Raw genomic sequence first — 13858 nt, 5'->3', positions numbered from 1 at the left:
GGGGCGGCGGGGGGGCTCCGTGGGAGGGGAGGGGAGAGGTGCCGAGTGCTTTCCGGGACCTGGAGACTCGGAGCGTCCCGAAAGGGCAAGGGACTCGGGAGGGGCTCGGGAGCGTCCCAGGGAGGGGCCTTTAACTGCTTTCTGGGGGAGGGGGCTTGGGGGGTTGAAACCACCCGTCTGTAATGCAGGGAGGGGCATCTGAGTGTATGTGGGGAGCTGTGGGGGCCTTGGGGACCCTAGAGACACGGGATGAGGCAGAGAGAGTAAACATTCCTGGGGAGGTGATATCCTTAGGGAAGGACCCTTTTGGAGGGAGAGGATGCCTCGCATTCCTCCAGTGGGGCTGCGCCGGGCAGTTTGGGAGAGAGAGCAGAGCTCAGGGTGGGGCAGGGGCCCAGGGAGGGACGAGGGGGCCGGGCGTGCCTCCCCGCACGTTTTGGGAGGGGTCTGTGAGTCCTCCGGACCCCACTATGTGCCTCTGGGAACGGCTCCTCTGCCCAGGTACCTCACCCTGAGACCCGCCCCTGCCTCATCCCTTCTCTCGGTCCTCCTGTGACTGCCTCTTTCTCACTGTATTTGCCTCCTCTCGCGTCCTACACTCATCTCCCACCCCCTGCACCCATCTTGGGTTGCAGGAGCCCATCCTGGGAAGGGGAGGAGGAGGGGTCAGGGCAACTGGAATGGAAGAGGGGAAGTCAGTGAGCGGTCAGTCTCTTCCTCTGTTTGTGAAGTCACCGAAGGGCCGTCTGGCCGGTCCCCAGCTTTCTCCCTGGAGATCCCAGGCCTTCACAGCAGGAAGGAACCAGCATTGTTTATGACTTGGCCAGGGCTCTCTCCTGCTCCCTCCCTTCCCTGCCAAGGCCTGGGTGGGGCCGCCAGGCCTGGACTCCCCCTTCGTAAGGCCACACCAGCAACATCTCTCTGACCCTCTCAGCTCGGCTTATGACCATGTGCGCAAGACTCGCGTGGCCATCAAGAAGATCAGCCCCTTCGAGCATCAGACCTACTGCCAGCGCACGCTGCGGGAGATCCAGATCTTGCTGCGCTTCCGCCACGAGAACGTCATCGGCATCCGAGACATTCTGCGGGCACCCTCCCTGGAAGCTATGAGGGATGTGTATCCTTCACCTTGGCCAGATAGCCAGTCAGGCACAGCCTCAGAGCTGGGCTGGGGAACGTTGGCCTGCTTTCTGTTTCCATCTTCCCTACCACCCTCCAAAACAAATCCGGTAAAGAAAACTTTCCAGCAGAGGAGAAGCTGCAAAGTATAAGGGGCCTCCGATGAATCCTGGCCTGCTGCAGCCAGGCGGTGAGGCCCTGGGCAAGTCGGATCTCTGCTCTGTGCCTCAGTGTAGGGCTGGGCAAATGGTCTATGGCAGCTTTGTCTTCTGACATTTGCAGTTCTGTGACATGACCCAGTCTCTGCCCACAGTCAGTTCTTGCTTAACAGACTCATGATCCTTTCCTCTCTGGGTCTCCAGACTGGATGGAGGCGGGGAGGAAGAAAACTGCCTTTTTTAGAGGGCCTACTGTGTGTCAGGTGATAGGCACACCGAGTGCTTTGACATTTCTGATTCTCCCTCCCAAATGCCGTATGAGATGGGCCTCATCAGCTCCATTTCAAAGATGAGGAAACTAAGGCCTGGAAAGCCTAAAGTCAAGTGTTTCTGCTGCCTCCTCCCCTTCCCCAGGTGGGAACTTGTCCTTTCTCTGGGACTTCCTGCTCAATCCCCACCCTAGTCACCTGTGGACTTGCACCTTGCCCAGGCGGAGGCCGCCTAGCCGCTGCCATCCCTGATAGCGCTCTGCTAGTTTGCTGTCCACTTCCTGCTCTGTTGTGAGCAGCTTGTGACACCCGTCACCTCTTTCCCACCAGTCCCAGTCCTCCACTCAGGAGCAGGGGGGACTTGCCCTGCAGTATCTGCAGCCCCCCACCACAAACTGTGGACGGGAAGTCTGCACACTCACCCCCGGCTTGCTGTGCGACCTGAAGCAAGTCGCTGCATCTCGCCGGGGCTCTCCGTCTATGAGACAGCAGGGTTGGTCCAGACATTCTCTGAAAACCCTTTTAAGGCTGATTCTAAAAGACAGTCCTGACTTATTCTTCCAGAGACCAGCCAGATGGAATTTATTTATCTATTTATGTTTAATCTTTGTTTTATCTTCAAATATAAAAGGACATTTACTCCTCCATCTTCTGATATAGGGCCAAGCACTCTTTGAGTAGGAGCATGCTGTTGGGAGCGGCTCCTCATTTTTCTTGTACCAACCATTCCCATAAGGCAGGCATTTATTTTTAAGCAAACATTTATTGCATGCCAGATGGTGTTCACACATTATCTCATTTAACTCCCTCAACAGCCATGTGGCTCAGGCATTGATATTAGCAATAATACTTCTTGTTTGCTGAGCCTTTACAGTGTGCCAAGCACTGGGTGGCTGCTTTACATGGGTCATCTTATCTAATCTTTACAACCATCCTTTAAAGAACATTTATTTCCCTTACTTGCCAGAAGAGAAAATTGAGGCACTGACAGGTTGTGATCATAAAGCTAATGAGTGGTGGAGGGGAGATTTCAGACATCAGCGGGTTAACTCCAGAGCTGCTGTTCTTAACTGAGTTCTTCTGCCTCCCACAGTTTTTTTTTTTTTTAACTTGTTAATTTTCTTAATTTTTATTGAATCATAATTGATTTTACATATTTTTGGGGTTCAATGTTGACATATGTTGATCAAATCAATATTACTAGCATATATATTGTTACAAATTGTTCATATTCTTTATGCCCCTTGTCCAATCCCTCCCTATCCCTATCTCCCTCCCCACTTCTGCCCCTAATTACCCTAGATTTCTTCTCTCCCTCTGAAAGAGTAATGGTTACTCTGTTGATTGGTTGCCTAGATGATCTGTCCAGTGCTGAGAGGTCAGGTCCCCCAATATTATTGTAGAGAAGATGCTTCTGTCACTCTGGAAAGGGCTTTATGAAGAGAGATATCCTCTTCTTTTCTTTGGTCTCTGCTAGTGTTAATGCACTCCAGTGGCTGGTGGACCATCTGCATGGTGGTTGTATCATCTAGCCACTTTTGCAGCAGCCATGGTTATTGTGGTGACTGTGGTGGGCCACCCACATGGAGGTGATGTTTTTGGCATGCTCCTTGGCACTGGCAGTGTGTCTGGTTGTGTGTGGGGGGGGGTCTGGTCCACAGATCCATGCCTCAGGACCCCGGGCCGGCCCCGAGGTGCTGGTGGTGTGCCTGGTTGTGTGCCTCCCACAGTTTATGATACTCATTTCCCAGGTAGGAAAACCAGGGCCACAGAACTGAAGTGCATTGCTCAGGGTCACCAGCTGAGATGTGACAGAGGCTCTGAGCCCTGCTGCTGAGTATGGCCCTTGCCTAGCTCATGATATGGGCTGACAGATCTGTTGAGTTCAGGGGGCCCCAGCTGGAGGGGCTGTGCAGCCTGGTCACCAGAGCCTTTTTTCCTTAACCAAGTGTCTCCCACTACCCCCTGCCTGGGGGTCTCCGGGGCCACCCACCCTCAGCTACATTGTACAGGACCTGATGGAGACAGACCTGTACAAGTTACTCAAAAGCCAGCAGCTGAGCAACGACCACATCTGCTACTTCCTCTACCAGATCCTACGGGGCCTCAAGTATATCCACTCTGCCAACGTGCTCCACCGGGATCTAAAGCCCTCCAACTTGCTCATCAACACCACCTGCGACCTTAAGGTCAGAGGGTTGGGCACCTGTCACCTCCTCCCCCGGGTCCTGGGGCTTCCTGGTGACCAGCAGAAGCCTGGGTAGGAGACCCTTGCAAGCAAGAGGAACAGCATAGGTGAAGGGATGGTGGTGTAACTGCCTGGGCTGCCCAGGCCTTGAGCGCTGCACTCGACAGCCTGCCCTTGATTCCAGATCTGTGATTTCGGCCTGGCCCGGATTGCTGATCCTGAGCATGACCACACTGGCTTCCTGACAGAGTATGTGGCCACACGCTGGTACCGAGCGCCAGAGATCATGCTTAACTCCAAGGTAGGAGGGCTCCCCACTCCTGCAGGGAAGGAGCCGGGTCCCAGGAAGCCCTAGAGCCACCTCTGAGCTAAGCACTGACCCCCATTATGCAGGAAGTCCACCCTCTGGGTCTTATCACATCCCTCCATGTCTGCCCTCTGCCTCTCTGCTGGTGTTAGATCTAGGTTGGAGGTGGTGGCTTTGCCTAGACTATAGGACCCTGTTGAGGCTGGCCCAGGAGCCCACCACCTCCTCCTCCTCCCCAGGGTTACACCAAGTCCATCGACATCTGGTCTGTGGGCTGCATTCTGGCTGAGATGCTCTCCAACAGGCCCATCTTCCCTGGCAAACACTACCTGGACCAGCTCAACCACATTCTGGGTGAGGGGACTGGCTGGCTGAGGGGCAGGGAGATTAGCATATTGGAGGTGAGGAGTCGGGTTGGGGATAACACTACGTGTGGAGCCCCTCCAGCATCTCACAGTATTTCAGTGAGGTGTAGATACTATCCCCATTTGATAGATGGGAAAAGCAAGGCTAAGCCCCACACCTGAGGAAGTGCCAGAGCCAGGATTTGAACTAGGTCTGCCTGAACCCAGACCCCTGGCTCTTCACCATTGCACTGCTGGCTGGAAGATGACTATGTGGGACAGGAACAGGTTGCTGGGCTGGGGATGCTTGTTCTTGGCTGCTTGCCTGTTCTGTTCCCAGGAGGAGGAGGAGACCTCTCACCAAATCACCTGCCTTACCCACAGGCATCCTGGGCTCCCCATCCCAGGAGGACCTGAACTGTATCATCAACATGAAGGCCCGAAATTACCTACAGTCTCTGCCCTCCAAGACCAAGGTGGCCTGGGCCAAGCTTTTTCCCAAGTCAGACTCCAAAGGTGAGAGGGACATGGGGCTGGTGTGGGATAAAAACTGGGTGCAGAGAAGGGTACGAGATCCCAGCAGCTGCCTGAGCACAGGCCTCTGGGCACATGGAAGCAAAGTGATGCTTCTGGCTGCTCCTCCAGCCTTCCCTTTGACCCCTGACTCCTGTCCTTTATTAGCCCTTGACCTGCTGGACCGGATGTTAACCTTTAACCCCAACAAACGGATTACAGTGGAGGAAGCGCTGGCTCACCCATACCTGGAGCAGTACTATGACCCGACGGATGAGGTGGGCCAGCCTCCGGCAGCAGGGCTGGTGGGCAGGTGGGCGAGTGGGCATCCCCCAGTGCCTGGCCTGAGCCGTACTGTCTGCCACCCCAGCCCGTGGCTGAAGAGCCCTTCACCTTCGACATGGAGCTGGATGATCTACCCAAAGAGCGGCTGAAAGAGCTCATCTTCCAGGAGACGGCCCGCTTCCAGCCAGGGGTGCCGGAGGCACCCTGACCTCAACAGGTGTCCCTGCCCCCTGGGGCTTGGTGAGTGCTCCTCACTGCCCACACCCAGACTCACCTGATACCAGGGTGCCTAGCATGACTCCACGCAGTCACGGGCTTGCCGGGCACCCATGATGCACATGTGTGGTGGCAACAGAAGGGCCCAGCGCCTGCCCACCTAGTCCGTCATGTGCCTTCCCCTGTCCTCCAAGCCCAGCTGTCTCCACCTGTCAACACCCTCTATCCTCTGGCCCCAGTAGCCATTGCAGACCACTAGAGGTCACTGAAGGCCCCTGTCACCTATCTGAGGAGCGGAGCCAGAACTTGGCTCTCCCATTGTGGGTAGAGAAGCAGGTGGAGCCATGATTGCTTTGGGAGAAGCCCAGCAGCACCTAGCCTGACCCAGATGCCAGGCTTTCCCACACCTGCCGCTCAGTCAGCAGTTGACACCTGGGGTGGGGACCCTGCTGGGCCGACCCCACCCACACCCTATTCCTTCCCTCCTCTGGTCCTGTTGTCTCAGCCAGCTGTGGCCTGATAGAAAGAAAGCAGACATACCTGGGCTCAACCCCTAGCTCTGCCACTTAATAAGAGCTGTGTGACATTGTGTAAGATGCCTCACTTCTGTGTGCCTCAGTTTCCTGGAGACAGTTCTAATAGAGCAAACACTGATAGAGCCCTAAGCCTTGTTCCCAGAGGTTTACACGTATTCATTCATTTCACCCTTACAAGAGTACCTTGAGATAGGCACTGTTATTATCCCCATTGACAGAGGAGGACACCAAGACACACCCTACCCACCAGGAGGGTGACATGAGAGCCATGGAGGCCAGGGCTCCATCAGGTCCCTCATGGGTGCTAACAATTCCTTTCCTACCTGCTTCTCCTTTAGGTCCTGCCTCCCGCCCGCCACTCCCTTGCTGGACCATTAGAAAATGGACACTGCCCAGCCCAGACCCCGGCAGCCCCAGCTGGGGCAGAGGCCGGGCCTGGCCACATTCAGTCATTTTGCTCTGGCCACCTGCTTCAGGCAGGCCAAAGCTTCACCCCCCAGGCCTGAGGAGCTCAGGTGGCCCCAAAGCAAGTCTCCCTCTGCTGCTCTGCTGTCATCTACCCCTGCTGTCCCAGTCTCCGGTAGTTCTGGAATAGAAGGGTTCTGGCTGCCCGGGGCCTACTGAGGGGCGGGGGTGGGGGCAAGGGGCACTGAGTAGGGACTCAGGACAAGCCTCGCCCCCTCATCTCATTAAAACCTCACCCCATTTTCCCCGAAGGAACATTTCTAAGTCTCAAGGGCTAGTTATCTCCAAGGAGCAGGGCCCAGGTTGAAACCCCCACCCCCTCAAAGCTGCCACATCTAATGCCCTCGCTGCTTCTGTTTGTGGGTGAGCGGAAGTGGAGGTGCCACCTCCCCATGCCTTTATCTAATATATAAATATAGAGATGTGTATAAGGATGCCATGGCTCTGTCTGTGTTTGCCGATGTCCCGCCCTAACCATGTGGCTTGGGGACTCACTTCTCCAGCCCAGTGGCTTGCTGTGGCTTTACATGGCCCTGGTGACCTTGGGCTCCTGACTGTCTAGGGATGGATGGGGGTGTTAGGAGCTTCAGACTCCTGGAGAGAGTGGGGCCAATTTTCCCCTTAGTTACTGTCCCCTCCCTCCTAATGGCTTCCTGTCTAACTGGCTGGGGGTGATTCAGGCTGACTCAGGGACACCCTACACACCCCCAAATTATCTGGAAATGGCAAGGGGTGGGGGTGTTGTATACCCTGGCCACAAGCACCCGTGAGAGGGGGAAGGTCATGACAGACCTGGGGGGAGGGCTTCATTCCCCCATGTGTCCAAGAACAGAGGGATGTGGGGGGGCTGTGGAGGGTCTGGGACTGAGAGGACCAGGGCTGCTTGCTCTACGCCAGCCCCCGCTGAAGCCTGCAGCCTGGCCGCATTCCAGCAGCAGGCTCAGCAGGTCCCGGGCGTGGTGGTGGCCAGTGGCAGAGCCAGCCTACACTGGCTAGGCAGGCAGCGAGGCAGCACAATCCATTGGAGGCTGAGCTCGCAGCACCGGAGTGGAGCCATGAGCCCCCTGCTGTCCTATGCTCTCCCTGCCTTGGGCAGCTATGTCATGCTGTCCCTCTTCTTCCTGCGCTGGCCTCGCCTGCTGCACACACCCTGGCTTCCAGCCTTCCGTATCCGCCTGGGGGCCCACCGAGGAGGTGAGCTGTGTGGGGGTAGGAGGGGAGTGAGACAGCAGAGGCGTAGGTCCAAGGGGCAGGATGAAGAAAAGGGGCCAGGACCAAGTTAGGAGGAGGTTGCAGTGGCAGGGCAGGGAGTGGGGAGGGCGAGGCTGCTTCAGCCTGGGCTGGCTGGGGAGATGCAGCGGGAGCCCGGACAGAGGCCAGCAGAGGGCCAGGCCCCAGGGACCCATCCGGCTGTCCCACACAGGATCTGGAGAGCGACTGGAGAACACCATGGAGGCTGTGGAGAAGTGAGTTGCCATGTAAGGTTGTGTACTGCATGACACCAAGGGGTGCTGGTCACTTCCTAATCTGGGTGCCTGGAGCCCCCTGGAGGTGTGCGAGCAGGCCTGCACATCCTGCCCTGAACTCTGCCCCCACATTCTCCGCACCTCGCTGCCACCATGCGGTCTGGCCCATCCCTGTTCCCCACCCCGCACTGAACTTTGCTCTCATAGCTCTATGGCCCAGCGAGCCGACCTCCTGGAGCTCGACTGCCAGATAACGCGGGATGGCGTGGTAGTGGTGTCACATGACAAGAATCTGTCCCGCCAGTCAGGCCTCAACAGGGATGTGGACAGCCTGGACTTTGAGGTGGGCCTTGCCATGAACCCCTCCATCCCTAGGGAGTCCCGCACCCCCATGTGTGCCTCGTGGTGACATGCTCCCTGCTGTCCCCAGGATCTGCCCCTCTACAAGGAGGAGCTGGAGGTTTACTTCTCGCCAGGTGAGAGCAAGGGGGTGGGACTGGGCTGAGCCAGGCCACCTGCCCTGAACTCCCCACCTTGGGTTCCCACCCCCAACCCCACCCCTCCTCCCGCGACCCCTGCAGGCCACTTCGCTCATGGGTCAGACCGGCACATGGTGCGGCTGGAGGACTTGTTCCAGAGGTTCCCGAGGATGCCCATGAGTGTGGAGGTCAAAGGGGATAACGAAAAGCTCATTCACAAGGTGCTGCTGTGGCCGGGGGCAGTCCGGGCTGGCCAGAGGCCTGGCGCTCCTGTTCACCTCCTGCGCCTCCTCGCAGGTAGCAAGCCTGGTGAAGCGCTTTGACCGGAGCGATATCACCATCTGGGCCGCGGAGAAGAACTCAGTGATGAGGAAGTGCAAGGCTGCTGTGGGTCCCTTTGTGCCCCCTGCTCCAGCGACCCCTCTTCCTGGGAGCTGGAGTTACAGGGGTCTGGGAGGAACTGGAGCTCGAGCAGGGTCCTCAAGGATTGGATTTGGAGGGGTGGGGGTTCGGGGTGGTTAACAGCATGGTGGTGGCAACAAGAGTGTGCATTTAGGCCTTAACACTGGACAATGATGTGGCTTTGATCCTGCAGGGGGTAGGGCCTCCTGAATGTCCAGCACTGGTCCCCTGCAGCCCACACCTCCTCCCTGCTCCCCCAAGATTAGACAGAACCCCTCTCTCACTTCTCCCCGGCCTCCCCAGAACCCTGAGATGCCAGTATCCTTCACACTCGGCCGAGGCTTCTGGATGCTGCTGCTCTATTACCTGGGGCTCCTGCCTTTCATCCCGATCCCCGAGAGGTTCCTCTTCTGCTTCCTGCCCACCATCATCAACAGGTACCACTGTTGGGACAGGACCTCAGAAACCCTCCACCTCCAGCCCTTTTGCTCAAGGTCCCATGTGGAGGAGCAGCCCCAGTCTCCTCAGCCCTCTGACCACCATCAAAGATACCCCCCAAGATCCTTTGAAGACAGTGCTTACCCAGCAGCCATCAGCACTACTGAGGGGGCTCTGAACCCCATGAAGTTATGTGCAAATGTATATGGATGTGGAGTTTTAGGAGAAGGGGTTCATTTATTCATCCAAACTCATCCAGCATATGTACTGAATGCCTGCTCTGTTCCAGCTGTGGCTGCACAGTAAATTAGACCAATGTGGGTGGGCTAAGGCCCTCTGGGCGCTTACAGTCTGGCAGGGAAGACAGACAGTAATTCATTAGCTCAGATTGCAGCAGGAAAAGGCCAGGTTCTCCTGCTGGGAGGCGAAGATTTAACAAAGTAACAGCTAGGTAATGTATCCGAAATTTGGATACTTCCCTAGCTCTCAGGCCTGGCCCCTCCCTTTGCTTTCTGACAGCTTTCCTGAAGTCCCTAGTGCTCTCTGCTCCCCTCTCCGTTCTTGTCCTGTCTCGAGAGAAGCTTCCAACCAGCCCCCACAATCCCTTCCTACAAAGAGATCATTATTCTATAAAGCTTTGTGTACATAACTTTTTCTAAAGGATTTGCAAAGTGTTCTCACATCTTTTGGTTTATTTGACTTTTACCTTCCAGAGTCCCCAGGGGATATAGGAATTATGATCCCCAGGGTACCCATGGAGAATCTGGGGCTCAGAGAGTTTCTGTAATTTGCCCAAGGTCACACAGCTGGAAATACAGAGCCCGGGTTTGCCTTGGGTCTAACTCCAAAGCCTGCCCTGGGAGCCTGTAAAGGGCCACAAAAGTCATTCCTGGAGTGGGATAATTAGGAGCAAGTAGCCAACCCAGTAAGTGCTGCCTGCTCTTAAGAAGCTGGCCAGACCCAACCAGGGGGACCTCCAGACTGGGTGTCCAGCTTTGGAATCCAGCTGGGTCCTGGCCCTGGTCCCAGCCCCACCTCTAAATTGCTTTGTGACTTCCGGCAAGTCACTTTAGTTCTCTAAGACTCAGTTTTCCTCCTCTGTAAAATGGCAAGGTGGGGGCACACCCTCAAAGCATGGATTCAAAGATATCACTGAACAATGAGTAAACTGTTCCTTTGGGCAACTGCAAAGGTCCTTTTACACGGGGCAGGGTTACACTGGTCAGGGGGTCACCGCCACCACACCCCACCCCTGTGACAGAGGGAGACCCAAGGGGCTGACCCCACCACCTTCTCTCCACAGGACCTATTTCCCATTTCCCTGCCCCGGGCTGAACCAGCTGGCAGCTGTGGTTTCGAAATGGTGAGGTGGGCAAGAAGGTTGGTGGAGTATCCCCGCAGACACCTGCCACTTCTCCCTGTGCCCTCTCATCACCTTCCATCTCCCTTTGCCACCCCCTTCTCCACCCACCCCAGGTTGATCATGAGGAAAAGTCTGATCCGACACTTGGAGGAGCGAGGCGTGCAGGTGAGCCCGTGGGGACCACTCCTGCAGCGAGCAGGTGCCGCACCACCCTGGCCAGCAGCCGGGCTCCCATCACACTCTGCCACCAACTAGCTGCATCATTTGGGCAGGTCACCTCACCTCCTGAGTCTCTGCTTCTTCATCTGTAAAGTGGGGAGAATGGTATATTTAACTCTTCTAGATACACAACTGGTACTTAGCAAGGGTTTGATAAATGTCAGCCACAATGACAACAATGATGTATTGAACCTACTCTCCTGTCCCTGGTGGGGGAGCTGGGGCAAGACCAGAGAAGGGAGAACCCAGGCCCAGCCCACCCCCCTCCCCTGAGCATCAGCCTTGACCAGGTCATTTAATTAGCAAACCTTTGTTGACAAGGCTCCAGGCACTTTGGTACTGGGGATGGGAGCTCACCTTACCATCAAGGGCATTGGAAAGAAACTTAGCAGGCCATCACATGGCAGCGAAAATGGACAGAGAGGAAGCATGCTGTGGTCCCCAGCATCAGAGAAGGCCTTTACTGGCTCTCAGGGAGGGGCAGGCAGGACATCCTAGGTCTGAGGCTCAGCATGCATAGATGCTGGAGGAGCCCTCAGAGGAATGGAGGGCTCCCCAGGCTGCAGTCTGGAGGACATGGCCAGGGAGCTGGACAAGCAGCAGGGGAATGGCCCGCAAACCTCAGCCCCAAGGGAAGGGAAGCTGGTGAGGGCGGAAGCAGGGGGAGACCTGATCCAGTTGAGGTTGTTGAGTGAGGGTCACTCGGGCCACCACGTGGAGAAGAGATGGCGGGGGCTGGTATGGAGGCAGAGCGCCTCGACAGGAGGCTGGCGCTTCCCCGACAGGCACTGGGCTGCGATGCGGTGGTGGCAGTGGGATGTGGCCAGAGTTAACCCACGGACAGAGGCCGGGATGTGGCTCCTGACTGTGGGCGAGGGAGGCCTGGATGACACAGCTCTTTCCCAGCAGCCCTCTCGCTCCTCGGGTCTGTACCCATTGTGAGGGTGGCCCGTCACCCTCATCTCTCAAACTAAGAAATCAAGAGGTCCGGTAACTTGCCTGGGACACAAATACCATCTCCACCTACCTCGCCACCCACAGGAGAGAACTTGGGAAGGCAGGAAAGATGCAGAGCAGCAGGGATGGGCAGGCCGGGAGGCATCGGTGCTGGTTCAACCACCAGTTCTCCAGGAGAGAATAGTAAAGGCCCTGAGCCGAGCATTCATTTCCCTGGCCAGTGTGAGGCTACCAGCATGAAGTCACTAAATGTAGGATTGGGAAGAGGTGTGCACACCATTGCATAGAATTTCCACCTTACAGATTCAACAGACATAAAGAACCTTAAGAACTTAGGTAATAGTAAATGCAGTAAGATAAATTTTGAGTGATAAATTTTGAGTACTTATTACCTTTGTTTTTTAACATAATGTATTTATTTGTAAGTTTATATAATTTAATTTTTAACAATGGCTGTGTTTTTTTTTTTTTATTGAAAGACTATATGTACTTGTGGAGTACGAGGTTGACTATGAGTAGTTGTGTAGAATGTGTGATGGTAGATTGGGATAGTTAGCTTATTCATCATTGCAGTACGTAATCATTCTTTGTGTCCATTAATGGCTGTGTTTAATAACCAGTTTGCAAAATTCTTGAAAATTTAACCATCGGTCCCAGCATTGCACCGTTGGGAGGTCTCACTAGAGGAAGAGGAGAGCTCCCACCACCTGGATGGAAGGGAAAGTTCCAGTAAAGTTGTTTAGAAACTACAAGCCTCTCTCTCCCTGCTCAGGTGATATTTTGGTGCCTTAATGAAGAGTCAGATTTTGAAGTGGCCTTCGGCCTGGGGGCCACAGGCGTCATGACAGATTACCCCACAGCCCTGAGGCGCTACCTGGACAACCACGGACCAGCTGCCTGGGCCTCCTGAGTCCGGAGGCCCTAGCCCTCACCACTGTTTCTCTTACTTACTAAAAAATAAATATTTTATTTTCAGTCACTTCTTTGTGCTTGAGGTGAGGGGTAGAGGGTGGACCCTGGAAGACTGTAAAGATGGCAGCTTAGGGTAGAAGAGGCCAGCCTGGGGCCACAGCCTGGGGCCCTAACCAGCCTGACCCACTGGTTCCACTACATTCCATACCCAGAGTAGTACCACACCCTGTGCCAGTCTGGCCTCCACTCTCCTCAGGAATGTCCCTTGCAGGGCCAACCCAGGTGTCCTGGCCCCCAGCTCCTTGAGAGCCACAGATAATGGTGCCATTCTCCTGAGACCATTAAGAGCCCTAGGCACACAGCAAAGACTTGACTTCGCCCATGCCCTGCCCCGATGTGCCTCATCACGGCAGAGGGTGGGCATCAGGGGTTCAGCTAAGCTCCCAGTGCCCATCCGCCATTCAACCTTCCTCTCCCAGGTCTCCTCCAGAAGCTCCTAGAGCTCCTCTGCCCTCTCCAGCCCTGGTACTTTTATTCATTAAACGAGTCACATAGTCACATTTCACAAACATTCATTGAGTCGGTACTGGGACCGCTGCAGCGAACAAGATAAAGTCTAAGTAGGGCAGACACACGTTTAAACAGACATTGTCAACTGACCTCAGACCTAGCCCAGCCTGAAGGGTAGGGACATCAGAGGAGTCTGCCCGGAGGAGGTGATGCTCAATAGTAGGAACTGGCTTGTTCCAAGGCTCTGGCTCCCAGGGGTCTAACAGGGATGGACACCTTTAGCTCTTCCTTTCTAAGAGGTAAACTGAGTCAGTCCGCGGTGCTATAGCAAAGGCCACGGAATCGGACCTAAGCGAGAATTCCAACTTTGCCCCTTGCCAGCTGGATAACTTCTGGAGACGGGCTAGACCTCTCTGGGCCTGTGTTTCCTGGTAGAATGGAGACAATAGGAGAAGCTGCCTTGTAGGATTGCTGCAGGGATGAAGAGAGTGGGGCACAGGCGGAGGGGAAACGCAGATAACTATGCCTGCTACTTCCCGGGAGCGTGCGTCCGGACACCATCCTCCTGCTAGCCCCACGCCGGGTCAGGGCCCTCAGATCGGGGACCGCGGGAGCCAAAGGGGTGACGGCGCGCGGACCGCAGCGGGCCGCAGCCGCATTTCCGGGCCGGCGGGCGCCGGGCGCAGGGGGAAGGGCAGCGCGGGCCGGCGCC

The 13858-nt window shown here is 55.8% G+C and overlaps 2 protein-coding genes across 3 annotated transcripts; both read left to right on the top strand.

Annotated features, from left to right (window-relative positions):
- The first annotated feature begins 839 nt into the window (after nt 1-839).
- Nucleotides 840-6835, top strand: MAPK3 (mitogen-activated protein kinase 3). The gene is made up of 7 exons (XM_008584595.1): nt 840-1117; nt 3546-3735; nt 3919-4035; nt 4281-4395; nt 4770-4901; nt 5067-5176; nt 5269-6835. Exons 1-7 carry the CDS (start codon nt 1107-1109, stop codon nt 5389-5391), a joined length of 798 nt encoding a protein of 265 aa, XP_008582817.1. The 5' UTR covers nt 840-1106; the 3' UTR covers nt 5392-6835.
- Nucleotides 6836-7212: 377 nt separating this feature from the next.
- GDPD3 (glycerophosphodiester phosphodiesterase domain containing 3) lies at nt 7213-12703 on the top strand. 2 transcript variants are annotated; one of them, XM_008584593.1, is made up of 10 exons: nt 7213-7594; nt 7824-7866; nt 8074-8209; nt 8297-8342; nt 8448-8566; nt 8643-8732; nt 9051-9184; nt 10489-10548; nt 10662-10713; nt 12497-12703. In XM_008584593.1, the coding sequence occupies exons 1-10, from the start codon at nt 7237-7239 to the stop codon at nt 12632-12634; spliced, it is 1176 nt and encodes a 391-aa protein (XP_008582815.1). In that variant the 5' UTR covers nt 7213-7236; the 3' UTR covers nt 12635-12703. The 2 variants fall into 2 exon arrangements, with proteins under 2 accessions (XP_008582815.1, XP_008582816.1); XM_008584594.1 differs by lacking the exon at nt 12497-12703 and having other exon boundaries at nt 10489-10553; nt 10662-10706.
- Nucleotides 12704-13858: the final 1155 nt, after the last annotated feature.

Source organism: Galeopterus variegatus, unplaced genomic scaffold, assembly GCF_000696425.1.
Source record: "Galeopterus variegatus unplaced genomic scaffold, G_variegatus-3.0.2 Scaffold3304, whole genome shotgun sequence".
In the NCBI taxonomy this organism is placed as follows: domain Eukaryota; kingdom Metazoa; phylum Chordata; class Mammalia; order Dermoptera; family Cynocephalidae; genus Galeopterus; species Galeopterus variegatus.
The sequence above is the reverse complement of the archived record's forward strand: the minus strand, read 5'-3'. Positions and strand labels throughout refer to the sequence as shown.

Bases quoted from the DNA above. Each gene is read 5' to 3' on its own strand.
- MAPK3 (XM_008584595.1), top strand. The intron at 3,736-3,918 runs GTCAGAGGGTTG...CCTTGATTCCAG, and splicing joins ACACCACCTGCGACCTTAAG to ATCTGTGATTTCGGCCTGGC. The intron at 4,902-5,066 runs GTGAGAGGGACA...GTCCTTTATTAG, and splicing joins TCCCAAGTCAGACTCCAAAG to CCCTTGACCTGCTGGACCGG.
- GDPD3 (XM_008584593.1), top strand. From the start codon at position 7,237: ATGTGGGGGGGCTGTGGAGGGTCTGGGACTGAGAGGACCAGGGCTGCT. The intron at 8,567-8,642 runs GTGCTGCTGTGG...GCCTCCTCGCAG, and splicing joins ACGAAAAGCTCATTCACAAG to GTAGCAAGCCTGGTGAAGCG. The intron at 8,733-9,050 runs GTGGGTCCCTTT...CGGCCTCCCCAG, and splicing joins TGAGGAAGTGCAAGGCTGCT to AACCCTGAGATGCCAGTATC.